A 26,769-nucleotide genomic window follows, 5' to 3' on the forward strand; every position below is an offset into this window, starting at 1 on the left:
TTGTGATTGGCTTACCAATGTGTTCAGCTAGTTCCCAGTAATGCATTGTTGCTTCTTCAATAAAGGATTCTAAGAGAATGAAGCAAAATTGATAATAGAAGTACATTAAAAAGTTGTTTACATATGTATGCTTTATCTGAATCATGAAAGAAAATATTTGGATATAATGTCCCTTTAAGTACTGATACATTAAAGCATTCAAATCAAAGTGAGATTAAAAATAAAACGGATTGAAAACAAACTTCTTCAATAGAGAAAGGTAAAACTTAATAAAGCATGAAGCCTACCTACTGAGGAACTATATAGAAGGGAGAACAAAACCAGACTTATATTGTACTTCTCAATGTGGGAAAGTATAAAATTTTTAGCAGACAGAGCAACACATAATGTAGGAGAAAGCTAAGGTATATTTGTACATGGCCCTTTAGATAATCATATGCCGGCACCTCTACTGTGCAAACTGTAATGATGTAACTTACATCTTGTGTTACTGCGTGCAGAACTCCACTGTAAGAAATATTGGCGTTGAACCTAAACACGGCATCTGCAAAGACTCCATCTATAACAAAGAGAATATATATACCTTAAAACCTGCTTGCCAGGAGCATATTTCTTCATCACGGTACAATGGCATGGTTAATTGTTAACTTGTTTCATAGAATCACAAGAAAGACAGCAAAAACTTAAATTATGGTTACCAGATAACTTCCTTTCCTTCTGTACAGGGAGAGTCCACAGCTGCATTCATTACTTGTGGGAAATACTGAACCTGGCCACCAGGAGGAGGCACAGGCACCCCAGCCAAAGGCTTAAATACCTCCTCCACTTCCCTCATCCCCCAGTCATTCTGCCGAGGGAACAAGGAACAGTAGGAGAAATATCACGGTGAAAAGGGTGCCAGAAGAAAAAGATAAAATTTAGGGCCGCCCATCGGAGAAAACAGACGGGAGCTGTGGACTTTACCTGTACAGAAAAAAAAGGAAATTATCTGTTAAGCATAATTTAAGTTTTCCTTCTTAATACAGGGAGAGTTCCACATCTGCATTTGTTACATGTGGGAAATTATACCCAAGCTACAGAGGACACTGAATGCTAACGGGAGGGCAAAAAGAAAAGGGGCGGACCCCATCTGAAGACACCACAGCCTGAAAAACACTATCTCCCGAAGGCTGCTTCAACAGAAGCAAAGTAAAAAAAAAAAAAAACTTTTGGAAACAAGAAGTGAGGACCACCAAGTAGTCCGCCCAACAAAAACTGATCCATAGAGGCCTCATATTAAAGGCTCAAAAGGACGTCACTGCTCGAAAAACTAAGCCGAAAACCTCTGAGTAAACTTGGGTCCCGCCGACTCATATCCCAATCGGACAATACTCCTCAACCATAAAAAACAAGGAAAGCAAAGATGCCTTCTGACGCTTACACTTTCCAGACATAAACAGAAGAACTGTCTATTCCATATAGGCTGAATATAGAACTAAAAGGTGCGGTTCTATTAAAGGAATGAAAAACCATCCTTCACGAAGAAGGAATAGAATATAAAAAATAGACTACAAATTCTCCACTGAAAATTGCGATTAACACCACCTGGAAGAATCCTAACTAGTTTTGTAGGACAGCCTTACTATCATGATAAGGAGGGTCGCATCGTAGGACCGTAAACTCAGAAACTTCTGCCCTCGGAAGTAATATTGAGATGTAAGGACCTCTAAAGGAACAACTTAAAGACAACCTCACGCATAGGAACAAAGGTATTCCAATGCCAAGACCAGAAGGGCATGATCCAAAAACCCCTGGAAGAGCATCATAACTATACACCAGCTTGAGCGCAGTCAGAGCCATAACAAAAACTGTACACCCAGAAGCTAAACGAGCCTCTGATACCAAAAAGAAAAACGGACAGAGACAGACAGACAGACAGAGCCAAAACTGATCCAGCAGGGAATCGGCTAAGAGGCTCCACTCCAGATCATCCTGGAGGAAGGAAGGAACCCTGGCAGGCTAAATAGTGTGCCAGGATGGGCCCTGCTCCATCACTATCGAGGGGTCCTCCACACCTACCATAGACGAAAAGGGACCAGATCTCGCAGTCCGCCTCAGTGAAAAGGATTCAAGGAAGCAAAGAGACCCTGTTCCAGCAGAAGCCTGCCACAAAGAACCTGCCTTGAGGAGAAAACCCTAGATCGGGAATCACAACCAAGCGGCCCCACGACCCATAAAGGGTAAACTGGAATAGAGACGGAACGCCTAGAGATTCTCATTTGGCGTCCCCCCCCCCAGATATAATTCAGATAAACCAATAACATCCGACCAAGATGACCCCCTCTGGAGAGGGTCACTGACAGCGAACGGCAGTGGGCCTCTGCCCATAGCCCAACCGAGATACTACCCTGAGAGGTAGGGAGACACAAACTCAGAAGGAGATTCAAGCCCACAAAATAAGACCGGCTAGAATCCTTACACTGGGACGAACCCAGTTGATAAACAGTCAGAGCAGAAAGACTGCCAGAAGATCCAAAGGAAAAAGAAGAATGGGAGGGAAAAACCTCCTGATCTTCCAAGCCCATCTTAGGTACGCCCTCACCAGCCTGATGGACATGTGACTGAAGTCAAAAGCTGACTATAAGAACCATAGGTCCCAAATAAGACGGATTTTACTCCCTCTATGGGGCCACAAAAACCAACGGTGGTTTGAAAAAACATTACAAACTTCCCACTGCAATAGGTACTCTCCCAGTCAGAAAGACAGGATCAAGAGCAGGAAAACAGAATTTATGTTTACCTGATAAATTACTTTCTCCAACGGTGTGTCCGGTCCACGGCGTCATCCTTACTTGTGGGATATTCTCCTCCCCAACAGGAAATGGCAAAGAGCCCAGCAAAGCTGGTCACATGATCCCTCCTAGGCTCCGCCTACCCCAGTCATTCGACCGACGTTAAGGAGGAATATTTGCATAGGAGAAACCATATGTTACCGTGGTGACTGTAGTTAAAGAAAATAAATTATCAGACCTGATTAAAAAAAAACCAGGGCGGGCCGTGGACCGGACACACCGTTGGAGAAAGTAATTTATCAGGTAAACATAAATTCTGTTTTCTCCAACATAGGTGTGTCCGGTCCACGGCGTCATCCTTACTTGTGGGAACCAATACCAAAGCTTTAGGACACGGATGAAGGGAGGGAGCAAATCAGGTCACCTAAATGGAAGGCACCACGGCTTGCAAAACCTTTCTCCCAAAAATAGCCTCAGAAGAAGCAAAAGTATCAAATTTGTAAAATTTAGAAAAAGTGTGCAGTGAAGACCAAGTCGCTGCCTTACATATCTGATCAACAGAAGCCTCGTTCTTGAAGGCCCATGTGGAAGCCACAGCCCTAGTGGAGTGAGCTGTGATTCTTTCAGGAGGCTGCCGTCCGGCAGTCTCATAAGCCAATCGGATAATGCTTTTAATCCAGAAGGAGAGAGAGGTAGAAGTTGCTTTTTGACCTCTCCGTTTACCAGAATAAACAACAAACAAAGACAAAGTTTGTCTGAAATCCTTAGTAGCTGCTAAGTAAAATTTGAGAGCACGAACTACATCCAAGTTGTGCAACAAACGTTCCTTCTTTGAAACTGGATTAGGACACAAAGAAGGCACAACTATCTCCTGGTTAATGTTTTTGTTAGAAACAACTTTTGGAAGAAAACCAGGTTTAGTACGCAAAACCATCTTATCTGCATGGAACACCAGATAAGGAGAAGAACACTGCAGAGCAGATAATTCTGAAACTCTTCTAGCAGAAGAAATTGCAACCAAAAACAAAACTTTCCAAGATAATAACTTAATATCAACGGAATGTAAGGGTTCAAACGGAACCCCCTGAAGAACTGAAAGAACTAGGTTGAGACTCCAAGGAGGAGTCAAAATTTTGTAAACAGGCTTGATTCTAACCAGAGCCTGAACAAAGGCTAGAACATCCGGCACAGCTGCCAGCTTTTTGTGAAGTAACACAGACAAGGCAGAAATCTGTCCCATCAAGGAACTTGCAGATAATCCTTTTTTCAATCCTTCTCGAAGGAAGGATAGACTCTTAGGAATCTTAACCTTGTCCCAAGGGAATCCTGCAGATTCACACCAACAGATATACCAAATTATGTGGTAATTTTTCTGGTTACAGGCTTTCAGGCCTGAACAAGAGTATTAATAACAGAATCTGAGAACCCTCGCTTTGATAAGATCAAGCGTTCAATCTCCAAGCAGTCAGCTGGAGTGGGTCGAACGGACCTAGAACAAGAAGGTCTCTCAAAGGTAGCTTCCATGGTGGAGCCGATGACATATTCACCAGATCTGCATACCAAGTCCTGCGTGGCCACGCAGGAGCTATCAAAATCACCGACGCCCTCTCCTGATTGATCCTGGCTACCAGCCTGGGGATGAGAGGAAACGGCGGGAACACATAAGCTAGTTTGAAGGTCCAAGGTGCTACTAGTGCATCCACTAGAGCCGCCTTGGGATCCCTGGATCTGTACCCGTAGTAAGGAACTCTGAAGTTCTGGCGAGAGGCCATCAGATCCATGTCTGGAATGCCCCACGGTTGAGTGACTTGGGCAAAGATTTCCGGATGGAGTTCCCACTCCCCCGGATGCAATGTCTGACGACTCAGAAAATCCGCTTCCCAATTTTCCACTCCTGGGATGTGGATAGCAGACAGGTGGCAGGAGTGAGACTCCGCCCATAGAATGATTTTGGTCACTTCTTCCATCGCTAGGGAACTCCTTGTTCCCCCCTGATGGTTGATGTATGAACTTGGCCCTCGCTAGCTGAGGCCAAGCTTTGAGAGCATTGAATATCGCTCTCAGTTCCAGAATATTTATCGGTAGAAGAGATTCTACCCGAGACCAAAGACCCTGAGCTTTCAGGGATCCCCAGACCGCGCCCCAGCCCATCAGACTGGCGTCGGTCGTGACAATGACCCACTCTGGTCTGCGGAAGGTCATCCCTTGTGACAGGTTGTCCAGGGACAGCCACCAACGGAATGAGTCTCTGGTCCTCTGATTTACTTGTATCTTCGGAGACAAGTCTGAATAGTCCCCATTCCACTGACTGAGCATGAACAGTTGTAATGGTCTTAGATGAATGCGCACAAAAGGAACTATGTCCATTGCCGCTACCATCAAACCTATCACTTCCATGCACTGCGCTATGGAAGGAAGAGGAACGGAATGAAGTATCCGACAAGAGTCTAGAAGTTTTGTTTTTCTGGCTTCTGTCAGAAAAATCCTCATTTCTAAGGAGTCTATTATAGTTCCCAAGAAGGGAACCCTCGTTGACGGAGATAGAGAACTCTTTTCCACGTTCACTTTCCATCCGTGAGATCTGAGAAAGGCCAGGACAATGTCCGTGTGAGCCTTTACTTGAGGAAGGGACGACGCTCGAATCAGAATGTCGTCCAAGTAAGGTACTACAGCAATGCCCCTTGGTCTTAGCACCGCCAGAAGGGACCCTAGTACCTATGAGAAAATCCTAGGAGCAGTGGCTAATACGAAAGAAAATGCCACGAACTGGAAATGCTTGTCCAGGAATGCAAACCTTAGGAACCGATGATGTTCCTTGTGGATAGGAATATGTAGATACGCATCCTTGAAATCCACCTTGGTCAAGAATTGACCCTCCTGGATGGAAGGAAGAAGTGTTCGAATGGTTTCCATCTTGAACGATGGAACCTTGAGAAACTTGTTCAAGATCTTGAGATCTAAGATTGGTCTGAACGTTCCCTCTTTTTTGGGAACTATGAACAGATTGGAGTAGAACCCCATCCCTTGTTCTCCTAATGGAACAGGATGAATCACTCCCATTTTTAGCAGGTCTTCTACCCAATGTAAGAATGCCTGTCTTCTTATGTGGTCTGAAGACAACTGAGACCTGTGGAACCTCCCCCTTGGGGGAAGTCCCTTGAATTCCAGAAGATAACCTTGGGAGACTATTTCTAGCGCCCCAGGATCCAGAACATCTCTTTCCCAAGCCTGAGCGAAGAGAGAGAGTCTGCCCCCCACCAGATCCGGTCCCGGATCGGGGGCCCGCATTTCATGCTGTCTTGGTAGCAGTGGCAGGTTTCCTGGCCTGCTTTCCTTTGCTCCAGCCTTGCATAGGTCTCCAGGCTGGATTGGCTTGAGAAGTATTACCTTCCTGCTTAGAGGACGTAGCCCTTGGGGCTGATCCGTTTCTGCGAAAGGGACGAAACTTAGGTTTATTTTTGGTCTTGAAAAGACCTATCCTGAGGAAGGGCGTGGCCCTTGCCCCCAGTGATATCAGAGATAATCTCTTTCAAGTCAGGGCCAAAGAGTGTTTTCCCCTTGAAAGGAATGTCAAGCAATTTGTTCTTGGAAGACGCATCCGCTGCCCAAGATTTTAACCAAAGCGCTCTGCGCCACAATAGCAAACCCAGAATTTTTTCGCCGCTAACCTAGCCAATTGCAAGGTGGCGTCTAGGGTGAAAGAATTAGCCAATTTAAGAGCACGAATTCTGTCCATAATCTCCTCATAAGAAGAAGAATTACTAATAATCGCCTTTCCTAGCTCATCAAACTAGAAACACGCGGCTGCAGTGACAGGGACAATGCATGCAATTGGTTGTAGAAGGGAACCTTGCTGAACAAACATCTTTAGCAGACCTTCTAATTTTTTATCCATAGGATCTTGGAAAGCACAACTATCTTCTATGGGTATAGTGGCGCGCTTGTGTAGAGTAGAAACCGCCCCCTCGACCTTGGGGACTGTCTGCCATCAGTCCTTTCTGGGGTCGACTATAGGAAAACAATTTTATAAATATGGGGGGAGGTACTAAAGGTATACCGGGCCTGTCCCATTCTTTACTAACAATGTACGCCACCCGCTTGGATATAGGAAAAGCTTCGGGGGGCCCCGGGGCCTCTAAGAACTTTTCCATTTTACATAGTGGTTCTGGAATGACCAGATAATCACAATCATCCAAATTGGATAACACCTCCTTAAGCAGAGCGCGGAGATGTTCCAACTTAAATTTAAAAGTAATCACATCAGGTTCAGCTTGTTGAGAAATGTTTCCTGAATCTGAAATTTCTCCCTCAGACAAAACCTCCCTGGCCCCCTCAGACTGGTGTAGGGGCCCTTCAGAAACCATATCATCAGCGTTCTCATGCTCTACAGAATTTTCTAAAACAGAGCAGTCGCGCTTTCGCTGATAAGTGGGCATATTGGCTAAAATGTTTTTGATAGAATTATCCATTACAGCCGTTAAATGTTGCATAGTAAGGAGTATTGGCGCACTAGATGTACTAGGGGCCTCCTGTATTGGCAAGACTGGTGTAGACGAAGGAGGGGATGATGCAGTACCATGCTTACTCCCCTCACTTGAGGAATCATCTTGGGCATCATTTTTACTAAATTTTTTTATGACATAAAGTACATATAGTTAAATGAGAAGGAACCTTGGTTTCCCCACAGTCAGAACACAATCTATCTGGTAGTTCAGACATGTTAAACAGGCATAAACTTGATAACAAAGCACAAAAAACGTTTTAAAATAAAACCGTTACTGTCACTTTAAATTTTAAACTAAACACACTTTATTATTGCAATTGCGAAAAAGTATGAAGGAATTGTTCAAAATTCACCAAAATTTCACCACAGTGTCTTAAAGCCTTAAAAGTATTGCACACCAAATTTGGAAGCTTTAACCCTTAAAATAACGGAACCGGAGCCGTTTTTATATTTAACCCCTTTACAGTCCCTGGAATCTGCTTTGCTGAGACCCAACCAAGCCCAAAGGGGAATACGATACCAAATGATGCCTTCAGAAAGACTTTTCTATGTATCAGAGCTCCACACACATGCAGCTGCATGCCATGCTGTCCTCAAAAACAAGTGCGCCATACCGGCGCGAAAATGAGGCTCTGACTATGATTAGGGAAAGCCCCTAAAGAATAAGGTGTCTAAAACAGTGCCTGCCGATATAATCATATCAAAATACCCAGAATAAATGATTCCTCAAGGCTAAATATGTGTTAATAATGAATCGATTTAGCCCAGAAAAAGTCTACAGTCTTAATAAGCCCTTGTGAAGCCCTTATTTACTATCTTAATAAACATGGCTTACCGGATCCCATAGGGAAAATGACAGCTTCCAGCATTACATCGTCTTGTTAGAATGTGTCATACCTCAAGCAGTAAGAGACTGCACACTGTTCCCCCAACTGAAGTTAATTGCTCTCAACAGTCCTGTGTGGAACAGCCATGGATTTTAGTTACGGTGCTAAAATCATTTTCCTCATACAAACAGAAATCTTCATCTCTTTTCTGTTTCTGAGTAAATAGTACATGCCAGCACTATTTTAAAATAACAAACTCTTGATTGAATAATAAAAACTACAGTTAAACACTAAAAAACTCTAAGCCATCTCCGTGGAGATGTTGCCTGTACAACGGCAAAGAGAATGACTGGGGTAGGCGGAGCCTAGGAGGGATCATGTGACCAGCTTTGCTGGGCTCTTTGCCATTTCCTGTTGGGGAGGAGAATATCCCACAAGTAAGGATGACGCCGTGGACCGGACACACCTATGTTGGAGAAAATTGCCATGGATAGAAGCTCTAGGACCCATGGATCCTATATGATCCTGAATCAAACACCTGAAAAAGCGATAGGCAGTCCCCAACGTGATCCAAGATAGGGCCTGAAACAGGTCCCTCCATCTAGGTTAGGAAGGCCCGTACAGTTTGGACATATGTCCGAACTGAGTCGGCTCCAAAAACCACCTGAATAACTCAGGCTCAGTGGAGATCCTGACGTTGGGTCTAGACCGCACTAAAGGAATAAGAGAAAAAGGTGTTTTCTCTCAGATTCGCTCTCCTCTCAAGGAGAGAGAAAGATTAGCCCATAGAAGTCATATCTGACTGAGCAATAAACAGCTTGCTAGAACACAGACAAGGTTAAAAAATAGCTGCAGTTGGTTTCAAACTACAAACCTTCCGCATACTAGGTAGTTACCACAGCCGGCTGTGGACTCAAGCAATTAGAAGTTTGCAAAAAATTCCACTAAGGAAACATAAGCTCCAATGGATTAAATTATTCTCGGGAATATAGAGGGAACCTTCACCTCGAATCGAGACAGAGATGCTACAACCGGAAGCCTCCGTAAAATGCAACAACCCAAGTCGTCCGTACATAATATCCCTTATGGCGAAACATCTTCCTGAAAAGAGTTTCCTCAACAACCAAAGGCTCTAAAAATAAAACTATACTAAAACGGGCAAGATCACAAAAAGGTGATAGCCAAGTAGGAATGTGCAACAAACCCCCCCCCCCCCTAGAGCCCGGAACAGGGATCATTAAAATAAAAAATAAACAAAAGGGAATAGGATCGTCATCCTTATCCTTCCCACGTCTTAATCAAGTTTGCTATCTGATATAGAGTTCTGAGATTCGACTGGCAGATCAGTACTAGGAACCTCTTATAATCGCCAAAACCTCTCTCAGAAGCAAGCGCAGACGAGCCACTCTAAGTCTAAAAGCGTAATCCTCCTCTGCCGGAGGAATAGAAGTCTCAGACTCCGACCCAGAAGGTCCGTACTCTGAAGTTTTAGAGAGGACCGCATCCCCAGATGACTGATCTGATACAACCGTCACTTTACATGATGCTCCCTGGGCAGGAGTGCAAGGATTAACCTTTCTAGGTAAGACAGCTAAGGCCGCAGACATGGCCATACAGAACTGCGCAGTAACGACTGGAGTAAAAAGGCCCCCTCCAGGTGGAGGATTAGAGGTGTAAGGGGAAGCTGCATGTGACGGATCAGATGACTGTAGGGGACATGCCTCACGGGACGGAGATTCCTCTGAGGCGGACGGTTTAGTGGCATCCAACATCTCAATATTGTTTAATGAAAACACCCTAAAGCGGCATACGGAACATAATTGAGAGGGCTGGACTACCCGGGCCTCCTCGCAATATACACAGGTATCAAATTCTGTCGTAGAGGAATCCCCCTCTAAATTATCAGAGTTCTCCATAACTACGGTAAACCTATTCAAATTAGAGAAAAACCGGCACCTTAAAGTGAATGTAAATTTTGAGGCTAAAGTGCCCGGTTTTTAAAACTTCAATTAAAAACATCGGCACTTTAAGTCATCAAAATTTACATTTCAATCGTGTTGGAAGAAAATACTTACCTTTTAATCTTGACAGCTGCTCCAGCTTCCTCCGCCCTTCGTAAAGCCTCTTCCTGGGTCTAAAATGAGGAATCCAGCTTCCTCATGACCGATCTATCATTTCTGACGTCAGAAATGGCTTGCGACGACTGGGGAAGTTGGACCGGCTGTCAAGTTTAAAAGGTAAGTATTTTTTCCCCAACACGAGTGAAATGTAAATTTTGATGAATTAAAGTGCCCCTGTTTTTAATCGAATTTTTAAAAACCGGGCACTTTAGCCTCAAAATTTACATTCACTTTAAACCCCCAATGGCTGGGGCACTTACCACCTCCTATGACCCAGACAGAATAGAAAAAGCTTGCTCCTCTTCGTAGTCACTCGGTCAGGAATAGGAAATGGAAAACGTGACCAAACCCGGACATATGGTGCGCCATGCAGGACCGCACCTGCTAAAAGGAAAAGCGCGCCAAGCTAAATAAAACTGCACAGCTCTCAAGTAAATAACCTGTACGTTCCATATAAGCCTATGAGCCCAAAAAACATCCCACACACAGAAAGCAGCAAAAATTACATAAACCAATATGATTAAACCCCACTGTTCAACAACCCCCCCCCTCCCCCTCAGGAGATATTAACCTTTGAGTCCATAAAGATAAAAGGAGTCCCCCACTGAGACCCTGTCTTCTAGCGTTAACGTGTGTAAAAAAAATGAAAATCTTACCGGAATCTATGCCGTGGAACAGAAACACGGTCCATCAAGTGTGACAGATTGTAACATCGCTTCTGACATAGGGGCATATTTATCAAGCTCCGTATGGAGTAAAATGCCACGAAGGATCGCCAGAAACACAAGTTATGAAGCAGCGGTCTAAAGACCGCTGCTCCATAACCTGTCCACCTGCTCTGAGGCGGCAGACAGACATCGTCGGAAATCAACCCAATCGAATACGATAGGGTTGATTGACATCCCTTGCTGGCGGCCGAAAGTGAAAGTCAATCCTAGCTTTTACAAACGCTAGGATTGACTATTGAAACAAATAAAGGGGACTTTCATTCATGAAATATAAGATACTTCATGTAGAAAGCTCCTTTATTTGTTTCAATCGATCGCCGTTCTTAGCAGTGGAGTCTCCCTGTATTAAGAAGGAAAACATAATTTATGCTTACCAGATAAATTTCTTTCCTTCCTGGCAGGGAGAGTCCACGACTTCATTCCTTACTGTTGGGAAATACAACACCTGGCCACCAGAAGGAAGCAAAGACACCCCAGCCAAAGGCTTTAATATCCCTCCCACTCCCTCATTACCCCAGTCATTCTGCCAAGGGAATAAGGAAAAGTAGGAGAAACATCAGGGTATAAAGGTGACAGAATAAAAAATATATATATAAAAAAAAGGAGCCGCCCAACAAAAATAAATAAGGGCGGGGTTGTGGACTCTCCCTGCCAGGAAGGAAAGGAATTTATCTGGTAAGCATAAATTATGTTTTCCTTCCAAAAGGCAGGGAGAGTTTACGACTTAATTTCTTACTGTTGGGAAAACTATACCCAAGCTCCAGAGTACACTGAAGGAATAATAGGAGGGAACAAAAAATAAATAAAAAAAAGAGGCGGACCCTATTCTGAGGGCACCACAGCCTGCAAAACGTTTCTCCCGAAAGCTGCTTCAGCCAAAGCAAACACATCAAACCAGTAAAATTTAGAAAAAGTGTGTAAGGAGGACCAGGTAGCCGCCTTACAAATCTGAACCCTAGAGGAATGAGCCGTTATCCTCTCAGGAGGCTGTCTCCCCACTGTCTCATAAGCTAAGCGGATGACACTCCTCAACCAGAAAGATAGGGAAGTCGAAGTAGCCTTCTGCCACTTACGCTTCCCCGTATAGATGACAAACAAAGAGAAAGATTGCCTGAATTCCTTAGTAGCCTGAAGATAGAACTTCAAGGCATGAACCACATCTAGATTGTGAAGCAAGTGTTCCTTCATTGAAGGAGGATTAGAACACAAAGGAGGAACAACAATTTCTTGATTAATGTTACGATCAGATACCACCTTCAGGGAGGAACCTTAATTTAGTACATAAAACCGGATTATCAGCATGGAAAACAAGATGGGGGGGATCACATTGTAAAGCAGAAATCTCAGAAGCTGAGGCAATAACCAACATCAAAATAACCTTCCAAGATAACACTATAGTGTCAACAGTATGCATAGGCTCAAACAGAGCTTGCTGCAAAACACTAAGAACAAGATTGAGGCTCCAAGGCGGAGACCCAGATCTAAACACAGGTCTGATCCGAGTCAGAGCCTTAACAAAGGACTGCACATCCAGAAGCTCAGCCAATCTCTTGTGCAGTAACACCGACAGGGCCGATATCTGTCCATTCAGGGAACTAGCAGATAAACCCTTCTCCAGTCCATCCTGGAGAAAAGATAAAATTCTGGCAACCTTATTCCAGGAAAAGCCACGCTCTTCACACCAGTACAAGTAAGTCCTCCACCCTTTATGGCAGATATGATGAGTAACTGGCTTACAAGCTTGAACCAGAGTGTCGATAACACTCTCAGAAAACCCTCTCTTGGCTAAGACTAAGCGCTCAATCTCCATGCAGTCAGCCTCAGAGAATCTAGATTTTGATGAACAAAGGGACCCTGTATCAGCAGATCTCTGCGACAAGGTAACCTCCACTGAGGAGATGAGGAACCAGATCCGCAAACCACGTCCTTCGCGGCCACGATGGAGCAATCAGAATTACTGATGCTCACTCCTGCTTGTTGCGAGCCACCACACGAGGGAGAAGTGGAAATGGAGGAAAAAGATATACGAGTCTGAACCTCCATAGTGCTGATAAAGCATCTATCAGTTCCGCCTGAGGATCCCTCAACCTTGACTCATACCTGGGTAGCTTGGCATTGAGGCGGGATGCCATCTCCGGCGTCCCCCTCTCACTGCATATCTCTGCAAACACCTCGGTGGAGAGACCATTCCCCTGGGTGAAAGGATTGCCTGCTGAGGAAGTCCGCATTCCAGTTGTCCACACCCGGAATGTGGATCGCTGACAGCGTACATCTGTGAGTCTCTGCCCACTCTAGTATCTGAGATACTTCTCTCATCGCCAAGGGACTTCTCATTCCCCCCTGATGGTTGATGTAGGCAACCGAGGTTATATTGTCTGATTGTAATCTGAAAACTGGGACGAACCCAGAAGGAGCCAAGCCATCAAGGCATTGAAGATTGCCCGGAGTTCCGATATATTGATCGGAAGGGAGGACTTCTCTTGAGTCCACAGCCCTTGTGCCTTCTTGACACCCCAAACTGCTCCCCAGCCAAAAAGGCTTGCATCGGTAGTCACAATCTCCCAGGACGGTTTTAAGAAGCACGTGCCTTGGGACAGATGATCTGAACAGAGCCACCAAAAGAGCGAGTCTCTCGACAGGTTGTCCAGCACAATCTGTTGAGACAGATCTGAATGGTCTCAGCCTGCATAGTTGTAAGGGTCTAAGATAGAATCTGGCAAAAAAATTATGTCTATACAGGACACCATGAGTCCGATAACCTCCATACACTAGGCCACTGAAGGTCTCAAGGAGGCCAAGACATGAAGTAGTTAGCTTGCAACATCTCTGATCTGTGAGAAATATTCTCATGGATATGAAGTCTATTATTGTACCCATGAAATTCACCCTTGTACTTGGAGTAAGAGAACTCTTTTCCAACTTTATCTTCCTTCCATGTGATTGAAGAAGACTGAGAAGGGACTCAGAGTGTTCTTCTGCTAGACGAAAAGATGGTGCCTGTCCCAAGATATCGTCCAGGCAAGGCGCTACTGCAATACCTCGTGTTCTGGCAACGGCTAGAAGAGCCCCCTAGAGCCTTTGAAAATATCCTTGGAGCAGTAGCTAGGCCAAACGGAAGAGCTATAAACTGGAAGTGCTGGTCCAGAAAGGCAAACTTCAGGAACTGAAAATGTTCCCTGTGTATCGGAATGTGAAGGTATGCATCCTTCAGGTCTATGGTGGTCATAAACTGTCCTTCCTGAACCAGAGGAAGGAATGACCGTATTGTCTCCATCTTGAAAGAAAGAACACAGAAACTTGTTTAGGCACTTTAAGTCCAGAATTGGACAAAAAGTTCCCTCCTTTTTTGGAACCAAAAAAAAAAGGTTTGGAAACCCCAAACCTCTTTCTGCTGTAGGTACCAGGACAATAACTCCTAGAGAGGAGAGATCCTGTATGCAACCTAAAATGGCAGTCCTCTTTTCTGGTCTTGTAGACAGTCTAGAGAGTAGCAATCTGCCCCTGGGCGAATGAAATTTGAATCCTACCCGGTATCCCTGAGATACAACCTCCAGGACCCAAGGATCCTGTACATCCTGGAACCAAGCGTCTGAAAATAGAGACAGTCTGCCCCCCTACTCGATCCGATCCCGGATCATGGGCTGCCCCTTCATGCCGATTTGTTCTTGGTGGGCTTCATAGTCTGTTTGGACTTATTCCAGGACTGACCCGGATTCCAAGTACTCTTGGGCTGCTCAGACTTGGATAAGGATTGCTGCCGCTGTGATTTGTCAGAAATGAGACAATTGCCGTCCCTTAGGCCTATTCTTCTTAACCTGCGGTAGGAAGGCTCCCTTCCCTCCAGTAACAGTAGAAATAATGGAGTCCAGTCCTGGACCGAATAAAATCTTCCCCTTGAAAGAAAGAGAAAGGAGTCTGGATTTAGAAGTCATATCCACAGACCAAGACTTCAACCAGAGAGCCCAGCGGGCTATGACAGTAAAGCCAGAAGCCTTTGCATTTAGGTGAATAATCTGCATATTCACGTCACAGATGGAGTTAGCAATTTTCAAAACTTTAATTCTCTCCTAAATATCCTCGAGGGGAGTCTCCACCTCGATGAGTTCCTACTGTGCCGCACCAGTAGGTAGCTGCTCCAGCAACTGTGGCTACAGCTGCCGCCAGTTGAAATCAAAACCCTGTATATTGAAACATCTTCCTCAGAAAAGTTTCCATTTTCTTATCCATAGGCTCTCTAAAAGAAGAACTATCTTCCAGAAGGATAGTAGTATGCTTAGCCAGCGTAGAAATAGCGCCATCCACCTAAGGGATGGAGCCCCACAAATCTAATTGAGAGTCAGGGACCAGGAATAATTTAAAAGTAGACGAGGGGGAAAACGAAGTTCCTATTCTTTCCCATTCGTTACTAATAATGTTCACCATCTTAACTTGCACAGGAAAAGTCAGAGGGATCTTCCTGTCTTCATAAACCCTAATTTAGGTTCCTCAGGGAGTTTAGCCTCTGGAACCTCTAGCGTAGACAGAACCTCCTTTAATAAAAAACGCAGATGCTCAATTTTAAATCTAAAGGAGGGTTCCTACGCTGAAGGAGGTTTAGAAACTGAAGTTTCCAACTCAGAAAAATCGCCCTCTGAAGCTACAGAGGTTAACTCATCCTCGGATAGCTGGGACATAGTAGATAAATCTGACAAATATTTAGATGACTCTAGGTCAGGAGAACTTGTTTAACCTTTCTCTTACGTTTGCTAGAGGGAGGTAAAACCGGAGGTAGAGGGAGGGCCACAGACAACTCCGATTGTAACTGAGTGGTAAAGTCCGCAGTAAAAAAGCCCCCTCCAAATGAAGGATTAGTTGAGCCGTGGGGAACTGCATGTGGAGTGGGTAGTGAAGAAAGGGTAGCAATTTCTCGGGACACAGATTCCTGTGAGGTAGACTGCTCAGGGGGGCTAACAGCGCTATGAGTATTAGCAGACTTGTCTTCCTTCTTAGACTTTAGAACAGTGCTTAGGCAAATGGAACAAAATTAAGCAGGCGGGAAAACCAAGGCCTCCTCACAATATAAACAGGAATTATCAATCAGTACAGAAGGAGCGGAACCTTCTAATGTAGTCTCAGTACTCACCACCTCCTAGACCCAGACAGCTAACAGTGAAAATGCTCTCCTTAGGAGTGATGTCCGCAGCAGGATCGTAGAAAATGAAAAGACCGCACCCGGTACACCTGGTGAGGACAGGACTTCCCCTGCTATGAAAAAGGCGCTAAGCTATTATAAGCTGTGCAACACTCAAAAACGAAAGTGAAACCTGTTTGTTCCAAGCCAAAAGCACACAGTCTATGAGCCCAAAAACTCTCACATTAAAGCAGTTATAAATAACCCCTAGCTGTTCAAATAATCTCCCTAAAGGAGATATTAACTCTTGAGGAATAAAGGAGCCACACTGTGACCCTGTAGAGCAAAAGTGTATATATAAAACGGTCTTACCCTCCAGGATCCATGCTGTGGAACAGGCACAGCCTTTCAAGTGTGATAGTCTTGCAGCGACGTTCTGACATGAACTTGAGTGTGCAACAGCAAGCAGTGAAACACGTCAACACTGATTGCTCAGGAGCTGTTAGGCGACAGTCTGGATTGGTTCGCAGAAATTTTTTTCCCTGCATCTCCAGACTAACTTTCATCAATACTCTCACTGAGAGGTTGACATAATTACTTAAAACTCCAGTCCTTTCTTGAAGGGAACATACCCATTACAGGACTATCCAAATCTTCTGACACTTCTCTTCCACGTCCTATAGTGACGAAAGGCAAAAAATGATTGGGGGATAGGGGAAGTGGGAGGGATGTTTAAGCCTTTGGCTGGGGTGTCTTTGCCTCCTCCTGGTGGCCAGGTGTTGTATTTCCCAACAGTATGGAATGAAGTTGTGGACTCTCCCTGCCTTTTGGAAAGAAAGAACAGTTTTTAGAAGTTCTAAGTACAAAATTAAAACTTTACGTTTATTGAAATTACTAAAAAAACATCACAAAATAAAATCTCAGTGGTAGTATTCCTAGCTACCCTATAAACTATATATATATATATATATATATATATATATATATATATATATATATATATATAAACCTTCACTTTTTTATTTGGAAGAACAAGGGTTACTTTTAGTTCTGCCAGATATTTTATAGACACATAAATATGTAATTGGAGATTGATATACTTAAAGGGACATAATACTCATATGCTAAATCACTTGAAACTGATGCAGTATAACTGTAAAAAGCTGACAGGAAAATATCACCTGAGCATCTCTATGTAAAAAAGGAAGATATTTTACCTCACAATCTCCTCAGCTCAGCAGAGTAAGTTCTGTGTAAAAAGTTATACTCAGCTGCTCCCAGCTGCAGGTAAAAAAATAAAAAAAAATGAAGAAATGAACAGCAGCCAATCAGCATCAGCAGTGCTGAGGTCATGAACTCTTTTACTGTGATCTCATGAGATTTGACTTAACTCTCATGAGATTTCATAGTAAGCTTCCTTTACCTGATTGGTGAAATAATATGAGAGTGCACAATGCTCATCCCTTCTGCTGTCCTAGGACAGACATACTAATATGCTGCTTAGAAATCCTTTACAATGGGAGGTGGCTACTGAGAAACCTTTGAGGTAAAATATCTTTGTTTTTTACATAGAGATGTTCAGGTGATATTTTCTAGACAGCTTTTTACAGCTATGCTGCATCACTTTCAAGTGTTTAAACATTTGGGTAGTATGGCCCTTTAATGGATATGATGAAATACTGGCCTCAAATTTACCAGTTTAAAACAGGTATTATCCAAAACCTAGGAAAGTGTGTGTTTCACAAACCTTGTGTACAGTGAAACAATGATGAAAAATGATACAGGTTTATTGATAAGGCCACAACAGTATTTCCAAGGACTGTTCACTTGTAAAAGAATCCATAGTGCAATTACCTCTGAGTTTTAAGAAGAGTACACAAAAAGCATATAAGGAATGAATTCTAACACACCTGGGGAAATATCACTGTGTTCTAAATCCAAAGACTACATCATGAAAGAATACTTTCTAAATCTCATTTAAAGTGAATGTACACTTTTCAATTAATGATGACCGCACTGCAATGATTAATAGTACCTTAATGTAGTCGCCAACTTTGTTTTTAGATTACAGCTATTGTTAGTAAAATATATATATTTTAAATTTTCTAGCGTTTCTCTGCCGACTCCTTCCAAACCGTACTTCTGTGTTCTCTATGTCTGACGTCTAGAGTGGTCCCACCCGCTCTCTACGTCGCTCTAAAGCGGGTTAACGATAATGCTTTCAACTGTGCATGCGCCAAACTGTGTTATTGTAACTCAAACATAATATTCAATGAATTACTACATTCATTGAATACTATAATATTGGAGAGAGCAACAGCATTATTGTGTCCGTGTAACCAGCTTTTGTACTTATTATATTACTACTTATTATATTGCATCCCAATAGAGTATGCGCGTCTCATGTACAATAAACACTGCTATTCGGGCTTAACGCATGCACTTAATACTCGCGTGACGTTTCAAACAGTGTGCTGAACACCCCAGGAGGAAAATGACCATTGGAGGATTAAAGATGGCTCGTCTGTCAATCATTTTGACAAAATGTCGGGCGGAGGAACGGAGGTTATCATAGGCTGCTTAAAAAGGTAAAAAAACTGCACAAACAAGATTTAAAAAAAAGATGAATTAAACTATGCCTAGTTTTAAATACTCTATACTATGATGTGACCGAGTTCGGTTGACTTTACCTTCACTTTAATTAAAGTGACATGAAACCCAAAAAATTTCTTTCACGATTTAGACAGCGCATACAATTTTAAACAACTTTCCATTTTACTTCTATTATTTAATTTGCTTAATTCTCTTGCTATCCTTTGCTGAAAGGTTTATCTAGGAGAGCTCAGGAGCAGCAAAGAACCTAGGTTCTAGCTGCTGATTGGTGGCTGCATATATATACTGATTGTCATTGCCTCACCCATGTGTTCAGTTAGAAACCAGAAGTGCATTGTTGTTCCTTCAACAAATGATAGCAAGAGAATAAAGCAAACTTGATAATAGAAGTAAACTGGAAAGTTTTTTTTAAATTGTATGTTCTACCTAAATCATGAAAGAAAATATTTGGGTTTCATGTCCCTTTAAGCAGAGTTTAATGTGCCAGACTAAAGATGCATCAATTTAATACTAACAGTCCATGAACAAATGTAAATGTCATCAGGAAAAGGAGTTTGTAATGCCATATTATCATAAGGTCACAAGAACAATCCTTACTTTAGTAATGCTAATATTTTAAAGAAAAACAAACATTAACAAGAGAAAACAGCCTTATAATGAGTAAATAGTAATCATAACCTATGTAAAAAGCATTTATGTATACAAGGGTATACACATGCAACCATAGAGGTGAATATAAGGTCTGAATAGATGTGTATGTGCTATTCAAATAAACACATGGGTTAGGTAACACCACCGCACCTCTAGTGAATAAACATTAGAATAACTTCTCTAAATAAGGTGGTGCCAAGTACACTATCCTATTTTAAGCAAACTGACCCCTCCAATGGAGATACATACACCCATATGGAGTACATAGTAAAATAACACTATTTACAGTATAAATCATGTACCATCACATCAGGAAGGTCTTCACTTGTTCTTCATTCCTGACCAATTATCAGAGCCTTCTTTAACCTGTCCAAGGTCCTCACTACTGGTTGGTAAAGTATTATTGCTCTTTTATAATTAATATTGCCTAAGGTAATTGAGACTTCAGTACTTGGGATATCAAACCAAATGAATGGTGGTTTGTTTAATAATTGATAGCATAAGTTTTTATTCTTAAAATGCAGAAATGATACAAAACTACTTAAACATATAATACAGTTAATTTTTATAGGTTAGTATAGTAATTTGGTTTATATAGAATGGTACACTAGATGTTTATTTGCATAAATGTTTTGTAGATTATGCATTTATATAGCCCGCCTGGGAGTGTTTTTGTAACAATGTATAGTTTGCTGCTTCTTTTTTTCAGTGTCAGATGTACACACGCGTTTACAGACTCCTGCTGGCTCCTGTTTATGTTATGTCATTTCATATGCAGGGGGAGTGTCGGCTCTTCTTCTTTTCCCAGCCCCTTTCACTGGGTGTCCCAGCCTAACCTAATCAACAGTGCTAAACTAGAAGCTTCTAAGGAAGTTTTAAAAAGGTTTTATACTAAATTTTTAGATCAGCATCTGTGCATATTCTTCTTTATACTAGTGTCTATTATATGAAAATTGGTGTACACTGCCCCTTTAATGTGGGCACATTGATATATTTGGGCTATCCCTTAACAGTAGCTACGATAAATGTATATTAGTTCATCTTGCCCCTGGTGTAGAGGATTGAATTACATTGTGCCAATAGTGCCCAAATAGTATTACTATAGTATAACCATAGAGATCTGGTAACTATGCATTGAGCTATTTATTTAGTATGTACTAATGTAAATTTTGTTATTATCTACTAGACGTACTTAATTCCTTTGTTACCGGATCTAAAGATTTATCCAGATTTGAAGGGTAGAATATTGTTAATCATTCTTGTTGTTGAACTTTTGTAGTGTATGGATGCATCTAATCTGCTCTTAGTACTAAAATTACCACTGTGTTTTATTAGTGTCGTAAGATTGAGTGTACATGCCAAATACATAATGTAAAAGAATTTAGGAATCATTAATACTGAGCAATTATAGTCACTCCTGTTATCTAGTGACTATCTTTGGTAAATATTAATAAATATTATTTAAAGGGATATTGCACACTACATTTTTATTTGCATAAATGTGTTGTAGATGATCCATTTATATAGCCCATCTGGGATGTTTTTTTAAAAATGTATAGTTTTGCTTATTTTTAAATAACATTGTGCTGATTTAGATGTATACTGATGTATACAGACTTCACATTGCTTCTGTTTGTATAATGGGTCTATTCATAGGTAGGGGAGGGGATGCTCTCAGCCCCTTTCAGTGGGTGTTCCAGATTAATCTAATCAACAGTGCTAAATTGGGAGCTTCTAAGTAAGTTTTTAAAAGGTTTTATACTAGATTTTTATATTAGTATCTGTGCATATTATTTGTTAGTGTCGTTTGCATGCAGTTATATTAAAATTGGTGTATACTGTCCCTTTAATAAGCACCAATGACCGTATGTGTAACTGACATGTATGTTTTAATTGGATGATCATTGTTTACACACTCAGTGCTGCACAACAATGAAATTGCTAGTCACATGTATCATTTGTAAATACCAGATTGCTATAATGATCTATATTTTATAATCTATGCGGAATATAATTAAACTTATTAGGCTCATGAAACATATATAAAGTGATTTAGGCAGTATAAATGTGAGAGCAAATATAATTTAAATGTAAAAATGTTGTGATTGAGATAATATGAGACAAAACGAGAACATTTCCTTCAAACATGAACAGCAGAAATAACAGAATCAATAGAAATAATAGTCATTAATATATAAGGTGCACACAAATGACGCTTACTCGGAGGTGTGTTTAGGAATCTCAAATGAAGGCTCTCAACTTCTTCATCCACAGGTACACTCAAGAGACCCCAACGCTGCCCTCTCTGAGTCGGGGTCATCTTGACACAAATATCCCTGTTGCCAGAAGCTCTTACTCCATCTAACAGACTTGCAAGTAGTGAATCTCTGTGGGATAAAAAAAATCAACATCATATAATGGTAAAATCCAATTTTGTTATTGTGAAACTAAATTATTTTACATTCGTTTTCCCTCAGTATGGAAAGAATTTACCATAAACATCCCATTTAAACCTCATTGAATCTCATTGAATTAAATTAAGTTAAACACTTGCTTTGGCGTAACAATTGTGTATGTCCCATGCTCCATATAGAGACCATAAAAATTCTGCAACATTTCATCTAGCGTCAAAAAAACATAATTTATGTAAGAACTTACCTGATAAATTCATTTCTTTCATATTGGCAAGAGTCCATGAGCTAGTGACATATGGGATATACAATCCTACCAGGAGGGGCAAAGTTTCCCAAACCTCAAAATGCCTATAAATACACCCCTCACCACACCCACAATTCAGTTTAACGAATAGCCAAGCAGTGGGGTGATAAAGAAAGGAGTAGAAAGCATCAACAAAGGAAATTTGGAAATAATTGTGCTTTATACAAAAAATCATAACCACCATAAAAAGGGTGGGCCTCATGGACTCTTGCCAATATGAAAGAAATGAATTTATCAGGTAAGTTCTTACATAAATTATGTTTTCTTTCATGTAATTGGCAAGAGTCCATGAGCTAGTGACATATGGGATATCAATACCCAAGATGTGGAGTCTTTCACTCAAGAGTCACTAGAGAGGGAGGGACTAAAACAAAAACAGCCATATTCCGCTGAGAAAATAATCCACAACCCAAAAATAAGTTTATTTTCAATTTTGAAAGAAAAAAAATTAAATCAAAAAGCAGAAGAATCAAACTGAAACAGCTGCCTGAAGAACTTTTCTACCAAAAACTGCTTCTGAAGAAGCAAATACATCAAAATGGTAGAATTTAGTAAATGTATGCAAAGAGGACCAAGTGGCTGCTTTGCAAATCTGATCGACTGAAGCTTCATTCTTAAAAGCCCATGAAGTAGAGATTGATCTAGTAGAATGAGCTGTAATTCTCTGAGGCGGGGTTTGACCCGACTCCAAATAAGCTTGATGAATCAAAAGTTTCAACCAAGAAGCCAAGGAAACAGCAGAAACTTTCTGACCTTTCCTAGGACCAGAAAATAAAACAAATAGACTAGAAGTCTTCCTGAAATTTTTAGTAGCTTCCACATAATATTTCAAAGCTCTTACCACATCCAAAGAATGTAAGGATCTCTCCAAAGAATTCTTAGGATTAGGACATAAAGAAGGGACAACAATTTCTCTACTAATGTTGTTAGAATTCACAACCTTAGGTAAAAATTGAAAAGAAGTCCGCAAAACTGCCTTATCCTGATGAAAAATCAGAAAAGGAGACTCACAAGAAAGAGCAGATAGCTCAGAAACTCTTCTAGCAGAAGAGATAGCCAAAAGGAACAACACTATCCAGGAAAGTAGTTTAATGTCCAAAGAATGCATAGGTTCAAATGGAGGAGCCTGTAAAGCCCTCAAAACCAAATTAAGACTCCAAGGAGGAGAAATTGACTTAATGACAGGCTTAATACGAACTAAAGCCTGTACAAAACAGTGTATATCAGGAAGTATAGCAATTTTTCTGTGAAATAAAACAGAAAGAGCGGAGATTTGTCCTTTCAAGGAACTTGCAGACAAACCCTTATCCAGATCATACTGAAGAAACTGCAAAATTCTAGGAATTCTAAAAGAATGCCAGGAGAATTTATGAGAAGAACACCATGAAATGTAAGCCTTCCAAACTCTATAATAAATCTTCCTAGAGACAGATTTACGAGCTTGTAACATAGTATTAATCACTGAATCAGAGAAACCTCTATGACTTAGAACTAAGCGTTCAATTTCCATACCTTCAAATTTAATGATTTGAGATCCTGATGGAAAAACGGACCTTGAGATAATAGGTCCAGCCGTAACAGAATAGCCAAGGCAGACAACTGGACATCCGAACCAGATCCGCATACCAAAACCTGTGTGGCCATGCTGGAGCCACCAGCAACACAAAAGACTGTTCCATGATGATTTTGGAAATCACTCTTGGAAGAAGAACTAGAGGCGGGAAGATGTAAGCAGGTTGATAACACCAAGGAAGTGTCAGTGCATCCACTGCTTCCGCCTGAACATCCCTGGACAGGTATCTGGGAAGTTTCCTGTTTAGATGAGAGGCCATGAGATCTATCTCTGGAAGCCCCCACATCTGAACAATCTGAGAAAACACATCTGGATGGAGAGACCACTCCCCTGGATGTAAAGTCTGGCGGCTGAGATAATCCGCCTCCCAATTGTCTACACCTGGGATATGCACCGCAGAGATTAGACAGGAGCTGGATTCCGCCCAAGCAAGTATCCGAGATACTTCTTTCATAGCTTGGGGACTGTGAGTCCCACCCTGATGATTGACATAAGCCACAGTTGTGATATTGTCTGTATGAAAACAAATGAACGGTTCTCTCTTTAGTAGAGGCCAGAACTGAAGAGCCCTGAGAATTGCACGGAGTTCTAAAATATTTATTGGTAATCTCGCCTCTTGAGATTTCCAAACCCCTTGTGCTGTCAGAGACCCCCAAACGGCTCCCCAACCTGAAAGACTTGCATCTGTTGTGATCACAGTCCAGGTTGGGCGAACAAAAACATAATTTATGTAAGAACTTACCTGATAAATTCATTTCTTTCATATTAGCAAGAGTCCATGAGCTAGTGACGTATGGGATATACATTCCTACCAGGAGGGGCAAAGTTTCCCAAACCTTAAAATGCCTATAAATACACCCCTCACCACACCCACAATTCAGTTTAACGACTAGCCAAGAAGTGGGGTGATAAGAAAAAAGTGCGAAAGCATATAAAATAAGGAATTGGAATAATTGTGCTTTATACAAAAAAATCATAACCACCACAAAAAAGGGCGGGCCTCATGGACTCTTGCTAATATGAAAGAAATGAATTTATCAGGTAAGTTCTTACATAAATTATGTTTTCTTTCATGTAATTAGCAAGAGTCCATGAGCTAGTGACGTATGGGATAATGACTACCCAAGATGTGGATCTTTCCACGCAAGAGTCACTAGAGACGGAGGGATAAAATAAAGACAGCCAATTCCTGCTGAAAATAATCCACACCCAAAATAAAGTTTAATGAAAAACATAAACAGAAGATTCAAACTGAAACCGCTGCCTGAAGTACTTTTCTACCAAAAACTGCTTCAGAAGAAGAAAATACATCAAAATGGTAGAATTTAGTAAAAGTATGCAAAGAGGACCAAGTTGCTGCTTTGCAAATCTGATCAACCGAAGCTTCATTCCTAAACGCCCAGGAAGTAGAAACTGACCTAGTAGAATGAGCTGTAATCCTTTGAGGCGGAGTTTTACCCGACTCGACATAGGCATGATGAATTAAAGATTTCAACCAAGATGCCAAAGAAATGGCAGAAGCTTTCTGGCCTTTTCTAGAACCGGAAAAGATAACAAATAGACTAGAAGTCTTTCGGAAAGACTTAGTAGCTTCAACATAATATTTCAAAGCTCTAACAACATCCAAAGAATGCAACGATTTCTCCTTAGAATTTTTAGGATTAGGACATAATGAAGGAACCACAATTTCTCTACTAATGTTGTTGGAATTCACAACCTTAGGTAAAAATTCAAAAGAAGTTCGCAACACCGCCTTATCCTGATGAAAAATCAGAAAAGGAGACTCACAAGAAAGAGCAGATAATTCAGAGACTCTTCTGGCAGAAGAGATCGCCAAAAGGAACAAAACTTTCCAAGAAAGTAATTTAATGTCCAATGAATGCATAGGTTCAAACGGAGGAGCTTGAAGAGCCCCCAGAACCAAATTCAAACTCCAAGGAGGAGAAATTGACTTAATGACAGGTTTTATACGAACCAAAGCTTGTACAAAACAATGAATATCAGGAAGATTAGCAATCTTTCTGTGAAAAAGAACAGAAAGAGCAGAGATTTGTCCTTTCAAAGAACTTGCGGATAAACCTTTATCTAAACCATCCTGAAGAAACTGCAAAATTCTCGGAATTCTAAAAGAATGCCAAGAAAAATGATGAGAAAGACACCAAGAAATATAAGTCTTCCAGACTCTATAATATATCTCTCTGGATACAGATTTACGAGCCTGTAACATAGTATTAATCACAGAGTCAGAGAAACCTCTTTGACCAAGAATCAAGCGTTCAATCTCCATACCTTTAAATTTAAGGATTTGAGATCCTGATGGAAAAAAGGACCTTGCGACAGAAGGTCTGGTCTTAGCGGAAGAGTCCACGGATGGCAAGAGGCCATCCGGACAAGATCCGCATACCAAAACCTGTGAGGCCATGCCGGAGCTATCAGCAGAACAAACGAGCATTCCTTCAGAATCTTGGAGATTACTCTTGGAAGAAGAACTAGAGGCGGAAAGATATAGGCAGGATGATACTTCCAAGGAAGTGATAATGCATCCACTGCTTCCGCCTGAGGATCCCGGGATCTGGACAGATACCTGGGAAGTTTCTTGTTTAGATGAGACGCCATCAGATCTATTTCTGGAAGCTCCCACATTTGAACAATCTGAAGAAATACCTCTGGGTGAAGAGACCATTCGCCCGGATGCAACGTTTGGCGACTGAGATAATCCACTTCCCAATTGTCTATACCTGGGATATGAACCGCAGAGATTAGACAGGAGCTGGATTCCGCCCAAACCAGAATTCGAGATACTTCTTTCATAGCCAGAGGACTGTGAGTCCCTCCTTGATGATTGATGTATGCCACAGTTGTGACATTGTCTGTCTGAAAACAAATGAACGATTCTCTCTTCAGAAGAGGCCAAGACTGAAGAGCTCTGAAAATTGCACGGAGTTCCAAAATATTGATCGGTAATCTCACCTCCTGAGATTCCCAAACTCCTTGTGCCGTCAGAGATCCACACACAGCTCCCCAACCTGTGAGACTTGCATCTGTTGAAATTACAGTCCAGGTCGGAAGCACAAAAGAAGCCCCCTGAATTAAACAATGGTGATCTGTCCACCACGTTAGAGAGTGTCGTACAATCGGTTTTAAAGATATTAAT

The 26,769-nt window shown here is 41.7% G+C and overlaps 1 protein-coding gene and 1 long non-coding RNA gene across 5 annotated transcripts in view; one reads left to right on the forward strand and one right to left on the reverse strand.

Annotated features, from left to right (window-relative positions):
- DNAJC13 (DnaJ heat shock protein family (Hsp40) member C13) overlaps nucleotides 1–26,769 on the reverse strand; it is a 709,325-nt gene that overhangs the window by 383,913 nt on the left and 298,643 nt on the right. For all 4 annotated transcript variants that reach the window (XR_008402530.1, XM_053714290.1, XM_053714292.1 and 1 more), the window contains exons 10-11: nucleotides 21,545–21,711; nucleotides 480–559 (exon numbers count right to left, since the gene is read on the reverse strand). Coding sequence is in view for 3 of the 4 variants with exons in the window: in XM_053714290.1 (XP_053570265.1) it covers nucleotides 480–559; nucleotides 21,545–21,711 (247 nt within the window). In the remaining variant the exon portion in view is untranslated. The remainder of the gene's footprint in view (nucleotides 1–479; nucleotides 560–21,544; nucleotides 21,712–26,769) is intronic.
- LOC128660446 (uncharacterized) lies at nucleotides 19,620–21,876 on the forward strand. The gene is made up of 2 exons (XR_008402531.1): nucleotides 19,620–19,712; nucleotides 21,599–21,876. It is a non-coding gene; the product is annotated as an uncharacterized LOC128660446 (long non-coding RNA).

Source organism: Bombina bombina, chromosome 5 (assembly GCF_027579735.1).
Source record: "Bombina bombina isolate aBomBom1 chromosome 5, aBomBom1.pri, whole genome shotgun sequence".
In the NCBI taxonomy this organism is placed as follows: domain Eukaryota; kingdom Metazoa; phylum Chordata; class Amphibia; order Anura; family Bombinatoridae; genus Bombina; species Bombina bombina.